The 14,556-nt window shown below is 37.1% G+C and overlaps 1 protein-coding gene across 1 annotated transcript in view; it reads right to left on the reverse strand.

Moving 5' to 3' along the window:
• The window catches only part of LOC105263896 (dual specificity protein kinase pom1), a gene marked incomplete in the record, with an annotated part of 87,108 nt that overhangs the window by 42,621 nt on the left and 29,931 nt on the right, over window positions 1-14,556 (reverse strand). The window contains 1 exon segment of the mRNA XM_011300391.1: window positions 9,764-11,609. Within this exon segment, the coding sequence (XP_011298693.1) occupies window positions 9,764-11,245 (1,482 nt within the window).

The following is a 14,556-nucleotide window of genomic DNA, read 5'->3' on the forward strand; positions in this document are numbered from 1 at the left end:
CTTCCCTTTTTGAATTATTATCCCAGTGTATCCATCATTTTTTAATAGGGGGTGGACTTTTTTTTTTAGAATTATCTCACAATTTTCTCTCGCGTGATGGGGTAGAAACGAGAGCGCTGGACCACCCGTAGTCCACGATTCTGCGATTCTGTGTGATGAACTCGTGGTGGGAAAAAAAATGTATGCGGGTGTGTACAACGGGGGTGGGATCAATATGAGGTTGGCTGAACGCGGGAAATTTGCGCGCAGGTCTATCTTGCATCCCCTGTGACGCGCCCCACCCTCTTCCATCTGTACAAGAAAACTCCTTTTGCAAAAAAAAAAAAAAAAATTACAAAATACTTTTGCCAACCACCATTTTTTATTCAAATTTGGATGTGCGTGTGTTTAAATTCTCTCTGCTGATGGAAATGCAGCGATTTTTTTTAGAGAATTTTTTCGGCTTTTCTGTTCTCGTTACCAGCCACTCATTCCCCGATTATTTTACCAATAGTTGGAAAATTGATTGACCCGTTTCAACTTCGAGTACGATTGTGATAATTAAGACGCATTCGTTAATTATTCCGGAATTCCCAGGGGAAAAGTTGAAGCGAAGGATTTCGGTTGTAGTTTTTTTAGTGAAATGAATTTTTCAGTGAAAATTAATGTTTAGGGATTAATTGGAATTTATAGAGATTTTTGGTGAATTCCCGGAATATTCGAAAATTCGAGGAAAAATTCAAGAATTTTTAAGAGTTTTCACATAACTTTTATGAATGAGACCTTCTGACCTTTCAGCGACATTTCTCCCCGGAAATTGAGAGGAAAATTGTTCCATTGGAGGACCGGAATTTCCGATGCAAGTGGGTGTTCTTCTTAACAATTAAAAAAAAATTTCAATGAAATTCCCGAAGTACTAGATCCACGTGCGACCTTTTCACTCGGTTTAAACCCTCGATGAGGAAAAAATATTCATACGCGGAGAATTTTTTGAGAGTTCAGCAAATATGTATTGTTATACCAGAAATTATACCAGAAAATATTCCGATCAATTATTCATTTACCCTGTAATTAAATTTTCCCCGACATTTTCCGACCTGAAAAATTTGCCCGTCAGAAAACGAAATTACCATGAAATGACCAAACAGATCGAAATATTGAGTATTAAATATTAAATATGAAAATCTATGGAAATAGTAAATTGAGTAATTTTTCCGTTGGAAAATCGTGAAAATTGATAAAATGTGTGAAATTGAATATTTATTTGAGGGAAAAATGAATTTATCACTTTCCACGCCCTAGAAATGGGGGACTATTGTCCGGCCCTCTCGGTCTGGGCGGAAAATGACAAAAGGTAAGGACGAAGGGAATAAAAGTGGATAGGACACTCTTTCATTCACATTCTCCTCAACTTCTATTTTACGTTGAAATGCCGGCGGTGGGTCCAAATGTCAAGGAGCTGAGCCCCGGTATTCGACTGATGTCGAGGGACAAAAGCCTATGTCGGATTAACGTTCAAACCTGACATGAAGCAGTTGAGCTTCTTTCCTAACTCAATTTTCACGAGTTGCCGCTGAATTTTTCCACCTCACGAAAACCCATTACTCCCCATTAATTTATCCCCTTAATATCAATTCAATTCAATTATTCATCTCCAATATTCACCATTTACCCTGAGAAAAAAAATCTCTAGAACTGAATGAATTAATTGAAAAAGACTAATTGAAATTTTGAATTTTGCTTGTGACTTTAAACTTGTAGAAATCAATATAATGTAAATTATAATTAATTGATAAAGGTAGAAAATAAAATACTGAAATCACTGAATCCAATTGCATAAAACCAATAGAAAGTCCTGGACAGAGTGATAAAATCAGATCGATATTTGTTAATTAAAATGAACCAGTGAAAAATACTCAGACTGCAACAGAATACAATTTCGCTAAATCTCGAGAAGCAACTTGACCCGAATTGAAAGACCTCTTAAAATACACACTTGTTTGGACGTATACACTCGACAAAACCAACCACTCGACAATGTCAAACTACGAGTTGAAAAATAAATAAATAAATAAAAATGAAAAAATAGCGCTGAAGAGAACGGAGAAAAACTACATCATTATACTTTCATAACTCATTCTAATGCATTCTGAGCGTGAATAAAATATAATTCATTCACTCCGACGGAAATTCGTTCCGATATTTACAATTACATATGGATCGACAGAAAAAGTAATCCCTTCGCCGTTATTTTTCATCCCGACTATTTTCAAGTTTCCCAGCAACTGAGAGAGAGATGATAAGAAAAACTACCAAGGGCACAACGAATCGAGATTAATTGTTGAAACAGTCAGGAGTATTCGGCAATTATTTCTCAAATGTCGATTGCACACCCAGATCGTTAATCCTGGGTACTGAGTTAATCGGATATCGTTTTTAAAACCGTTGAAAAAATTATTACTCCACTGTTCAAAGTGATCTCAATTTTTTATATGTCTGTGCACTCTGAAAAATTGTTCTTCTCAATCGAATAAAGAATTCTATTGCATCTGGTGTAATTACGTTAAAAGGGAAGAGATTCAATTGTTTCAAGTAATAATCTGTTGATTTATTAATGAACAATCTCTCAAGAAAATAATATTTTAACTGAAATCGTTGTTATCAAGGCGGAATTTATTTCCATTAAATGAAGATTTCTCATTTGTTATTTTAATTTGATTTGATAAATAAAAATAATTTCTGCTAATTGCCGAGTCGTGGGGAAATTCAATGATTAAAAATCAACCAGAATTATTTATGGAATTTTAATGAAATAAATAATAATATTCTAAGAAACGATTTGCCGTTCAGAATTTCAGTCTGGAAAATTAACGAATTTTTAAGATTAATCGTAATATTAAAATTCGTACGACCGAGCATTAATTACGATTAATACCCAATGCCATGAACATTATCATTCCCTCGCAAATCATCGCCTACGATATACCTCCACTATAAATTCCCAAGTCCGCAAACTTCTCATTCTAACGGAAAAAATTATTCAACCGCATTTTATGACTATTCATTAAGTTTTTCTATTGATTATGTTTCATAATTGAGTTAAACGATCGCGGAATAAGTTTCCATCTGCTATCTCTCCGCGTGACTCAGAAACCTTTTTTTTTTGTTCTCAATAATTCCAATGATTTTTTTTAAAGCAATCGGGTGCAACGAACTCGTTATGGAATCTATTTTTCTGTTATTATTGAATTGAAATATACGGAAGATAGTCTTGAAGGGATTGCGAATGAATATTGTATGTAGTCACAAGACGGAAGATGTTACCTCATTCAAATATCGAACTCATAAAGTCGTTGTGTAACAATTTTTATTGCTGCAATATCCGTTCGAGGGGGAGAATTTACATATGTACGAGATGAATTCTAATGGTTTTTATACTCAAATTTATCCTGTCAATATATTTATGGAGAAATTTTCCCCGTTCGGCAACAGATCAGCTGACAAGAGACTGTCATTAAAAAATACTGTACAATTACTCTCGTTTTTTTGGATTCAATTCCCTGAGGGTCTATTCTCGATATTTGGGAATGTAATCGGTGAACGAATATTTGGTATTCCCTTGAGAATGCTGATTAGTTAGACATTTCCTCGGAAAAATCCACTAGCCCCTCCGAGGTATAATCGAACCTATTTTTATCTTACTGATAGAGAGATGGGCTACTCTCGAGAACTCTCGATTTTTCCGGGGAATTGCCTATGAGAATTGATTATGCATCACTTGAATTTTTATTTCAATCCTTTACCCACGATATGAACTATCAAATTTATTGCTAATCGTATTGGATAAATAATCGCTGTAATGAGTGGAAAGTCTGTCTCAAGGTCGTGAAAATCAACGGGTAATCGAATTCGTTTAGATTATTTTTATGGGGTATTGAGTAATGGTGTGGTATTTCTTGGAGGGATGCAGTACCGAGGGGGTGAATTTCGAGGACGCGATGGATTTTCACTATTGGAAAAATTCCCAGGGGGTCAGGGTGATTTAGAGGTACAAGGGCGAATGAAACACCACCGAGGGGTCAGGGATGATTTTTTAATCCACAATTCAGGGAATGACGCGTGATATGAATGATAAATTTTTTAAATCCCCTAATGGAAAACGCCATCGTAAAAATATAGGGTGTTCGAGAATTTTAGTAATTCATTAATTTTTGAAAATTCAATTCAATTGCAAATCGATCAAATTTGATACAGAGTAAAAAATCGATATGTAATTTTGTTTATCATCGATTAATCCCAGAAACTATCGATTTTATGAGGAAACATCAGATGAACTTTTTTATTGGAAATTTGATTAACTACGAAAAAGTCTCTGGAGGTTTCTACAGTAAATCGATGGTTTTCGAGATAAATCGATAATTAACGATAATATCGAGTTCGCTGTCTGATGCGCCGTCTGTAACAGAACCAGAGAAACTCCGAGCTGTCGACCGGTAATGAAGAAAAAAGTCGGTAAAACGGTGGAAAAATCACAGGAATCTGCAGATCCCACTGGAGGTTTTTAGTCCCAACAGATGGTGTTGGGAATTCAAAAGAAAATTCGAGTAAATACTGGAGGGAGGTGAATCACGGGTGATTAAACTCTGTTGGATTACGGTAGAAACGAAAAGACTTGGCAACTTGTATTGGGCTTGCGGTTTTGTCAGCTCATGCATAAAGTCCCGCCTATTATCGAGCGATTAGCTCAGCTACTCTGTATTTAATCCAAAATGCATACGTCAAATCAAGAATGGAATAACACCGAAAGGACGAGAACTTAATTTATCCTGTCACTTAATTACCGTTAATTAATTATCAATCTCTTCAGTTCGACGTCATATTTACATCATCGATTTATCCTATTCTCCAAAACGTCTTTTAGAATTCTAAAGTAATTAACAGAAAAAATTCCGAAAACTATCGCACAAATCAACTGATCCCCTCATTCTTTTAGCGAGAGATATCTCTGGATCTATCAAACCTACGAAAATATTCCTAAGAACTTCTTTTATAGCCTGACCCCAGATCTACAAAAAAGGTTCCAACAAAAATATCACTATCTCTTTTAGATGCGGAGATATTGCCAGAAAATCTGCAGAATTGCTTTTTTACTTCTTGAATAATTTTGAATGTGGTTTTCAGTACGTTCTGTACAAATAGAAAAAACAATCACACGTACTCATTATGGAAAATAATACCGAGTAGTAAGTGATTTGAATAAAATATCAACGTGGAAGAATAGAAAATGAGGAATTCCCATTCTAATCAATTTCCAAAAATGAAATCCCCGATAATAGAAAAACCATTTAACTGTGGAATATTAATTTAAAAATGTAAAATGAACGTAAAATGAAATAATATTGTATCTATATTGGGCTGCACGAGAAATCCAGGGGGCCCCGATGTCTATACGGGTGAGGTTCAGAAATAGTTAGGCCGAATGCCACTTTGGCATGAGAAGGGTCACAGGCTCTTTACTCCACTTTCCCTTGGTATGCATCTTATTTGCAGATCCACAACACGCCCATCTCATTTTTTTTTCTCCACTTTTTTTTTTTCCTATGCTTTATTTTCTAGTCTCAATCTATTTCCACGAGTGCAGACGGCGAAAGGCGAGTAGAACACATGACTTCCTCTTCCCCCTCCTTAACACCATGAATCAATTAAATCAGAGAAGTGCGGGATAATGTGGACCTTTTTTTATTTAAATTTGTGTAGTTGCAATTAATACTGTCGAATGTCTATATAAAATGATAAGAAATCAGATTGAACGTCAACTGATGATTTCAAACCAAATGATTTTTTTTATTGTTCAACACTCATCATTATTAACGATTTTTTTTTCATTGATTGCAATTTCTTTTGACAGTCTATTAATCAAATAATTCTTAAATCCTCGATATTTTTAAAAATGTTGAAAATTATGAATGAAATAATTTTTAATGTGTCCACATTACCCAAACATCCAATGATTTATGCAAAAAAAAAATGTAATTCTGTAACGAATCACCAAGAATTCATCATGGAGTTTGTTTTATCCATCTCTCGTACAGATATTTGTTTATTTTCCATTGTGATGCGGAAGATAAGAATGAGATTACATGAAATGTGTAAACCCTCGGCTGTTGTGTACTTAGTGAACGTCAAATGTGGAATGTGGAATATCCAGGGCTGACAAAAATGTTTGTTGACCCGAGTGGAGGGATTTTTTTTTTATCTGCACCAGTTATGGGTGTTGGGAGTTAAGTTGGTTAAAAACATTCGAGTTGTGTACACGTTTTACCATTCCAGACACCGGAGACCGAAACACTGACAAAGCATAATATTTTTGGATGAAGTTTGAAGGGGATGTTTAAAGGTTGACAACGATGACAGGAAATTCCAGAGGTCAGTGATGGATTGAGGCAACAGGATATTTTCAATTCTGCAGAGCGAGGGAAAAATTTGAATACCTCGATTAAAATCAATTCAATAATTACCAGAGACCCAATTTTTCTCTTTCAAATTAAAATCAATACTCCTTAGTAATTAAAAATGGAGTATTTAGATAGATTTGTAAATGAAAATTAATATTTAATGCTGACTTGGAGTTCCACTTGAATTTTTGAGGAAATTCAGGGATTTATAGAAGAATTTTATAACGGAGTTCCCATTTTTATGGAATTTGTGGAAATTCAGGAATTCGATGAAAGACTTTGTCAAAATCGGCACAGGAAAACTCCTCTCAACAAAAAATTACTCTTCGAAGAAAAACCAATTTCAACCAAAAAAAAAAAAATCAATCCACCCATCAGCACCTAAAAATGCAACGAAAGGCAATAAAAATTTTCATTTCATTCCAGAAGAAAAAGGAGATGAAAATATCCGAAGAAAAATCGGTTAACATCAAGAAGTGATTAATCCCCAAAGAGAAATATTAAGGGAGACCCTGAAAAATATTCCGTGAATGATTCACGATGATGAATGCACTCACGAGTGCATTATGATAATAGACTTGCCGGAAAAGTATTTCGAACCCATTATCCAACACTGAAGACCCGGGACAGAGTCAACTCGATGTATAAATCGAAAATAAGAGAAGAAATACGTGGAATGAGGTCCGACCAAACGGCAACGCATTTTGATGACGATAAATCACCCTGCCACTGGACGCACCGATGGACACCGCCGAAAAGTGGGGGTAAAAAAAAAGGGGGGAGAGGGGAGGGGGGGGGCGTAAGATCTTAACCGTGAGATATCCATTGGCCCGTGCCTCAATATCGTATTTTCGATCTCAGCTGACCAGTCCACGAAATTCTCGAAAGTATCGGTGGATTTCACAACAGAATTCACAAACCTTTACCGATTTTCCCTTACCGATTTTTTTTTTATCCTCCCCCCTCTCAATGGAGAAATTCGCTTCCCTTTCTGATCGTAAGCCGAAAGAACCTGTCGATTAGAGGGAATGACTCAAGTATTTGGTAATAATCGTCGCCACGATCTTCAAGAGATCGTCGCACAATGGATAAGTCGATTGAACAATGTGTTACTTCAGATGTTGGAAATCTAATCTAACGATCTGTGATCTGGGCAGAATTGTATGAGTACTGGGCACTGATAAATGAGTGGACCGAGTGCGACGTAAATGACTCGAGTTACATATTCCACCGCGATCTTATCGGATCGGCTCCAATTATTCAATTAGATGAAGAAGTGGAGGCCATTTATCTGTACTGACGTTGAAAATTGTTGTAGAGTTTATTATATCTATCGTGTTACGTGATTCATTAGAAATTTTCATCTCCAGTTTTTGGAGGATTCATCAATATTTTTTCAACAAATCAATAGTTTTTCTAGATCAATGGATATTTATGTTTTTCTTCATCTGGATTTTCAATTATACAAATTTGAATTTCATTTTAATTAAGAACAGTCGAAAAATGCTGGAAATTAATATCAAATGATAATTGATATTTCAATGAAAACTTGAATTGTCAAAATTTTCACGGTTTTTCAATTTTTCAAAATAAAGAATTACCAGAATATTTCAAAAATAAATTGAAGTGAATGAAAAATTCCACCGAAATTTCATGTCACAATTTTTTCACTTGAAATTTCAGTTGCAATTTTTCACCAGTCCATTTAAAGATTGATTTTAAAAAATACTTCTGATTTGGGATAAATATTCTTAATCTTTATCTCAGTGACCGACTTGCCCAATCACCTCCAGCCGCGGCAAATAAAATAACATTTCAGTATCTTGTGTCAATGGTGAGAAAATGCACCGAGTGATTTCGCATTTTCTTATGTAAACTGTTTATGAAAATGTAAAAGGGGTCTGGAGGTATCTTGGATTGTGATCTCGGTTTGATGCCACTTCAAGACTGTCTTATTCTCTTGCGCGGTAAAACGCGAAAGGCCGACATTCGCCTCGTTAGAATCATTGTTCAACGGATTCTCATTCAAGTCACTCCTTTCTCAGTGGTTCATTATTATTTTCGTTTATCCCCCAGTCGAGAATTTAAAATGAAAAATCATCGTCACCCCCCGAAACGATCAATTTACGTCGTGCTAAAGTTCTCTGAATATAATTTTTGCGACAGAGGGAATCGAATTAATCAAATTCACTATTTCAAAGTTTAAATAATACCACGAAATCTTTACAACAGCAAGTCTCGTTACCCCGAGCCAATCGATAAAATCTGTTGTCTTGGATCCATCGCACAATCTGTACCCAACAACCCCTTCCATCCCATAAAATATCCAACTGAAATACTTCCCCATAGGACCTACCACATTTATCTCCATATCGTGCCAGTACTTTCCCTGTTTCTACATTTTTTTTTCCCTGACGCGACGATCGATTATCCCATCGCAACTACACGCTCGTCGGCAGTCGCCTCCAACAAAGCAGAATCAATAAAAATAAACGAGATTGGTTCTTCATTTCGGTTAAAATACCAACTACATGCATTGACATTGTCTGATTGGCCACTTTAATGGAATAACCCGCGGCTTTCACCAATTCAACGGTTTAAAAAGCTCATCCTATTTCAAGGAAATGCCGAGGAAGATAATTGAAGTTATTATCGTTTCGTCACACAGGGATGGAGCAAACGACGACATCTAATCGCGTTAATTATCGAAGAGCCGTTGAGACATTAAAATCTATGCATTCACTGGGAAAATATCATTCTGCCAATTATGTGTGGTAGGATGATGATATTAAAATCTCCAGAGACAGTGAAAATTGAAGAATGGAAAAGAATTTTTTCATCGAATACCCATTGATTAAAAAAAAATTGAATAATAATAATCAAAAGTTTTCAAAAATAAAATATCTACGATTGTCATGGGAGAAAATTGACTTTTTTTTTAAAAAAACTTCTCATCAACCAACGGTTGATTCCCTATATTCCGCCAGCAGATGCTAATGGAACCCGAAGAGATATTAAAAATGCAAAATGACTGCTTCAACTTCAGCATCGATTTACCCATCAACAAGGCTGTTCTCCTTTAGTCCCCCCATTGAACAGCCTCGTGCACGTCTAGACATCGAATACCCGAAGTAAAAAAGTCGGAAAAATATTGCAATAGCCCATCGCGAGATACCCCGCGACAGTCTCACGATCGGCCAGATGTGATCGATTCTCAACGACATATGAATCGTTGCGAAATGTAATTGGTGAAATCACCCCATATTGTAAAACAATTGTCAATCAAATGATAGGAGTGTTTCGTTGATGATAAGCATGATGTGACTTACCTCATCCCGAAATGATCTCTGCTGAAGATTGGCCCAGCACATTTTGCAGGGACATCCCTCTTTCTCCCTTCCAATTTCAAGTCTCTCCCTCTCCTTAGCTACACCATTTACACCAGTAGCCTCAGGTGGTGGTGGTGGTGGTACCGGTGGTGGTAATGGGCTCGTTGCAACTTCAAGACTGTCTGAACTTGAATTGTGACGTCGTGGTGGTGTTATGTTGGTTGGATTTCTAACGCTAACTGGTTTAGTTTCACTCAATCTAGCATTCCTCTCAGTTTTGTAGAACGAAGGTAGATGAAAGTTCATTGAGCACTTTGATGATTGCGGTTGGGGCTTGAGAAAGTCATCGAGAAGATAGAAACTCTGGGCTCTACCCGATCTAGTTGATGTTGCACGCGCCTCGATAGTCTGGCCCTTGAGCTTCGACTCCTCCTCACAGTGCCTTGTCTTTCTCTTCTGCTCCTCACTCTCGGACAGATCATTTGACTCTTGGTAGAGTCTTCGACTGACCTTGCTCGATCTCTGGGTGAAGTCACCACTCTCTCTGTACGTGTCTCTGCTAGTTCTCGATACTCTAGCGGAGTATGATGTCGGCTGTGGGTACCTCATTGTCTTCCCAGATGATCCAACAGTGGAGCACTCGCGTGGATCATGACCATTTTCAATCAATGATACACTCATATTCTGCCCAAATGCATTGGGACTTGCTTGGGACACCTGAGTAACTGGTGTTCGAAGAAGTGCACCCAATGATCTCCACTTGCGATCCTGATTGTTCGATGTTGGCGAAACAGATGCACTTGTCCACTTTCTGTCATTCTCTTGAGAGGTTATTGAATTGCAAGACCACTTGCGCTCACTGGACGGTACACCAGATGATGTCAGGGGCAGCCACTTCCTCTCGGATGATGGAGGTGTCATTGTGGAGCCGTTTGACCACTTTCTGCTGGTCTCTGAACCGCACGACAGAGGTGTCACCATAGAATTGCCTGACAACTCCTCTCTCTGCTTTGCCTTCCACCAGGATGACGTTGAAGCGGTGAACAGAATTAGTGCACCTCTCAAAGGATTTTGATTCTTAACAATCTCTCGATTTTTCGTTGCCTCAAGTATCTCTCTATCCTTGATCTTTGATGATTGCGAATAAACACACTCAGAATCATAGAATTTCTGCTGGCAGTGGCGCTCCTGCTCTTCTCTCAGAACTGTTGAATTGGTGCTGCGTAATCTCGGTCGTGTTCTAACAAAACCGTAATCGTTACTATCAGGAATACAGTCAATATCAACTTGTCTTGATGACTGCTGCAACGAGCTTGGTCCACCGTAATGCTGTGCAGCTGATAGCTGTAGATTTGGCTGTTGAGGAAGAGTCGATGTTCTTGCCCGATGTCCACCCTCACCAGAGGTTCTTTGAAGACAGGAGAAACTCGCTGAATGCCGTAGACTCGATGGTGGATTGCTTGGCTGACTGACACCCAACATCTTATCTATTTATTTTCTCCTCTGATCAATTGTCTCAAGTCTCGATTCAAACGATCGTCTTACACCACTTGATGATTCTTCTACTCTAATTGTCGATTAATATCATTCATTCATCGTCCCAAGTATCGTTTTACCCTGGGATATATCTCTGGCGAAAATCACAACACCTCCTCACCCGTCTCATCTTAACTACAACCGATTTAATTCAATCGCTATTTGATTCATTGAATCGTTGTATTATGGCAGTATTGATTTTAATCAATGATTGCGTGTGCGTTAGTTACGTGGCAGGTACATATGTTGAGATGTATTGTCGATTGATGATGAACTCTGCTTGGTTTATTTGATATATTGGTGGAAGGATCTGAAACACAAATAAGGAAGGGTTCGGGTATTGCAACTCAAAATGAAAAATTACTGATTCTATATGATAATGATTATGATATAATTGCTGATGATTATTCAACTGTCACGTGTTGCATCAGACTTATCCCATCGTTGTTGTATTATCTGATGAATACAATGCCGAATGAAATCACCATGATCTTAATTAAAGAGCAATAAATTATGGGATGGTATCGATAAGTAATAATGACATGTATTCTAATTACGAGAAAATGTAATAAGCAGGATTAAGAAAACAAACGAAATCAATCGGATGAGCGGATTTTTGGGGTGGGATTAAAAAAAAAATCATTACGTACTCCTCATCTTGAGAGTGTACGAGTCATTGGAATCGCTGGAGGATGTACCTCATTAATATGTGCGTTGGATTATTGTTTAATCAATTAAAACGGTAATTAGGGGCTTGGGTGGGCTGCTATAATTGGCCAGCCAAATAATTATGGGTTAAAAAATATTAATTGTTTAGAGTGAGCGTCTGGTGGACGTCTGTGCCACCAACACGTTATGTTATTGGTGAAAGGTACTCAGCCAGGAAAAGTGACACATACAATACGTATATTGAGGTAATGTTTTATGCTTGAGTACAGTGCGGCGAATGCAAAAGACAAGGCCGTTGGTGGCCTACTGGATAATGTCTCAGGTACCTTTGGATCACTCTCGAGTGTTTCACCTGGGGTTGCAATGGGAAAAAGTCTACAGTATTTTATTACAACACATTGTCGCAATCTAACAATGACGTGTAATGGCACTGGGTGCCTCATAAGAATTGAATCCAAGGGGCTTTTATTGTCATGAAGGTGCAATTGATTTTACATTCACACGTGTTTAAAATATTTGTTGGAATTGTCATAATTATTGAGCTGCATATTTTCTAAGGCCTAATACATTTATATCTCGGTTATGACTTTGGGCTTTCTTATTTTCTTGAGATGTTTGGGTCCAAGTGGTAAGAACAACGGACTCTGTGTTTACGCATGATGACAAAGGAAACCTATTCAAGCAAGATTCAAGCCAGAGGGCAAAATATTGTAGTTCTAGTCAATAGAATCATTCTCTCACAGAGAGAAAAATCACGAAAATCTCTGAATAAATTCATCAGTTTTTACGTCAACATCAGATTACTCTCGTGTATGCTCATGAAATTTCGATGATACCAATAATAACACATCGGAATTGATGTAGTCTATTTAATTAGAAGGAGTAATTAGACTGGAAATAATCTAATGAGGCGTTATCGTAAACTGCGATATCACACTCATAAATTTCTCATGGCACAAAAATCATCTCTCGAGCAAACACGGTGAAAAAAAATTGACGCATTGTTTTGCATTCACCTGTCCGTTAATGGACGGATGAACAACGAGGAATTTCAACGACGTAATCCATAGCTACTCACTCTGGATATGCCGAGTCAACCTGGTTCATATAATTGGCACGAAATCTCAAAACCGTAACTAATTGTTTGACTATCGAGTGGTGTTCACATAACACGCGATGTTCCAATTTTTTCGCCCGAGTGAAAGATGGAGAAAATACTCAGCGTTCATTACAACTAACGTCGGTAAGATAATAGAAAAATCATTAAGGTATTAGTCAGCGTTGAAGAATGAAAATTGACTTCAATATTTACGTTTCTCAATCGTTAGAAAGTTTTTATTTTCTACCGCGTCATTTCAATATCCCTCGACTCATTTAAATCACCGTCATTGTTTATTTGCATAATCGATGATACCATTTCTCAAACAAATTCAACTGTGGATTTATTGTGATAGAGAAAATTGGGTCAATTGTGTAACTGGTGGTTTTATGATTTCTCGGTGATTATTTTCACCAGTCACTCATTCAATTTTTACTAGTGAAATTGTTTTTTTATCTTGCAAATATCTCGCCGAACTATTGGTCGGTTAATTTTTCATATTTTATTTTTTCAGCATGCACGCGTGATTTCAGTTCACCCTTTGCCTTCGATTTTCCGTCTCCAACATTCTGACTGTGAACTTATGCCATGAACTGACATTTTTATGGGCAAATCGCGTGAGCATAAAGCATCGTCACGGAGACAGAAAGCCGAGTGTATGCCGCATACTTATGTACTGTTCATCCATATATTTCGGTGGAAAATAGACGGCAATTGTACATAAACAGCGCGATTAATTAAAACGTGAAACTGCGTAAATTGCAGTAAAATTCAACTGAATTCAAATTAAAGTGAGAATATTCCGTCAACTCAGACGTAAACGGATGGAATATCAAATCAAATAGAATGTCTTTCCCTCTGATTCAACGAAAGTACTCCGGAGCCCCTGAAGAACCAACCGAGTGACGCATCAAAAAAGAAAATGCAGATAAAAAAGAAATATCAATGAAATGCCAATTTGTCGCTCAGATAATCGCAGCCGGATCTCATTTAATGAGAGGTCAGGAGCACTCGAGATAAAAAATTCACGTCGCTGAGGATCTCCATAAGGCTCCAGAGACTCCCCGGGACTCAACGGCAACTCTCTTCAAGCTCTGTGGTCTCCCGATTAATCAGGAGCAGAGCCGGAAATGATAAGAGATTCAAAATCGCTTTCTGAAGATCGATACTTAGAACTATTTATTTATAAGGGACTTATAGCTTCAATATTTTCACCTTAAATCCAAAGTTTTTGAGATAAACTGATAATTAAGAATAATAGCAAATTTCACTCACATCACTTTGAAGTTACCGAAATGGTTATTGGTTCGTATTGAACGAGGTGTGAAGAGGGGATCCCAATTTTCCCTCTTCACGAAATACTTGAAATTAATTCGTTCCATTTTTATTAAAATTTCACAAAAAAAAGTTAATCTCTCATTTCCTGAAAGGTTCACCTCCATGAATTAAAATGGCGACTAAATAAACCTCCACGAATAATTGTACTCAA

The sequence above is a fragment of the Fopius arisanus genome, unplaced genomic scaffold (genome assembly GCF_000806365.1).
Source record: "Fopius arisanus strain USDA-PBARC FA_bdor unplaced genomic scaffold, ASM80636v1 scaffold00017, whole genome shotgun sequence".
Lineage (NCBI taxonomy): Eukaryota > Metazoa > Arthropoda > Insecta > Hymenoptera > Braconidae > Fopius > Fopius arisanus.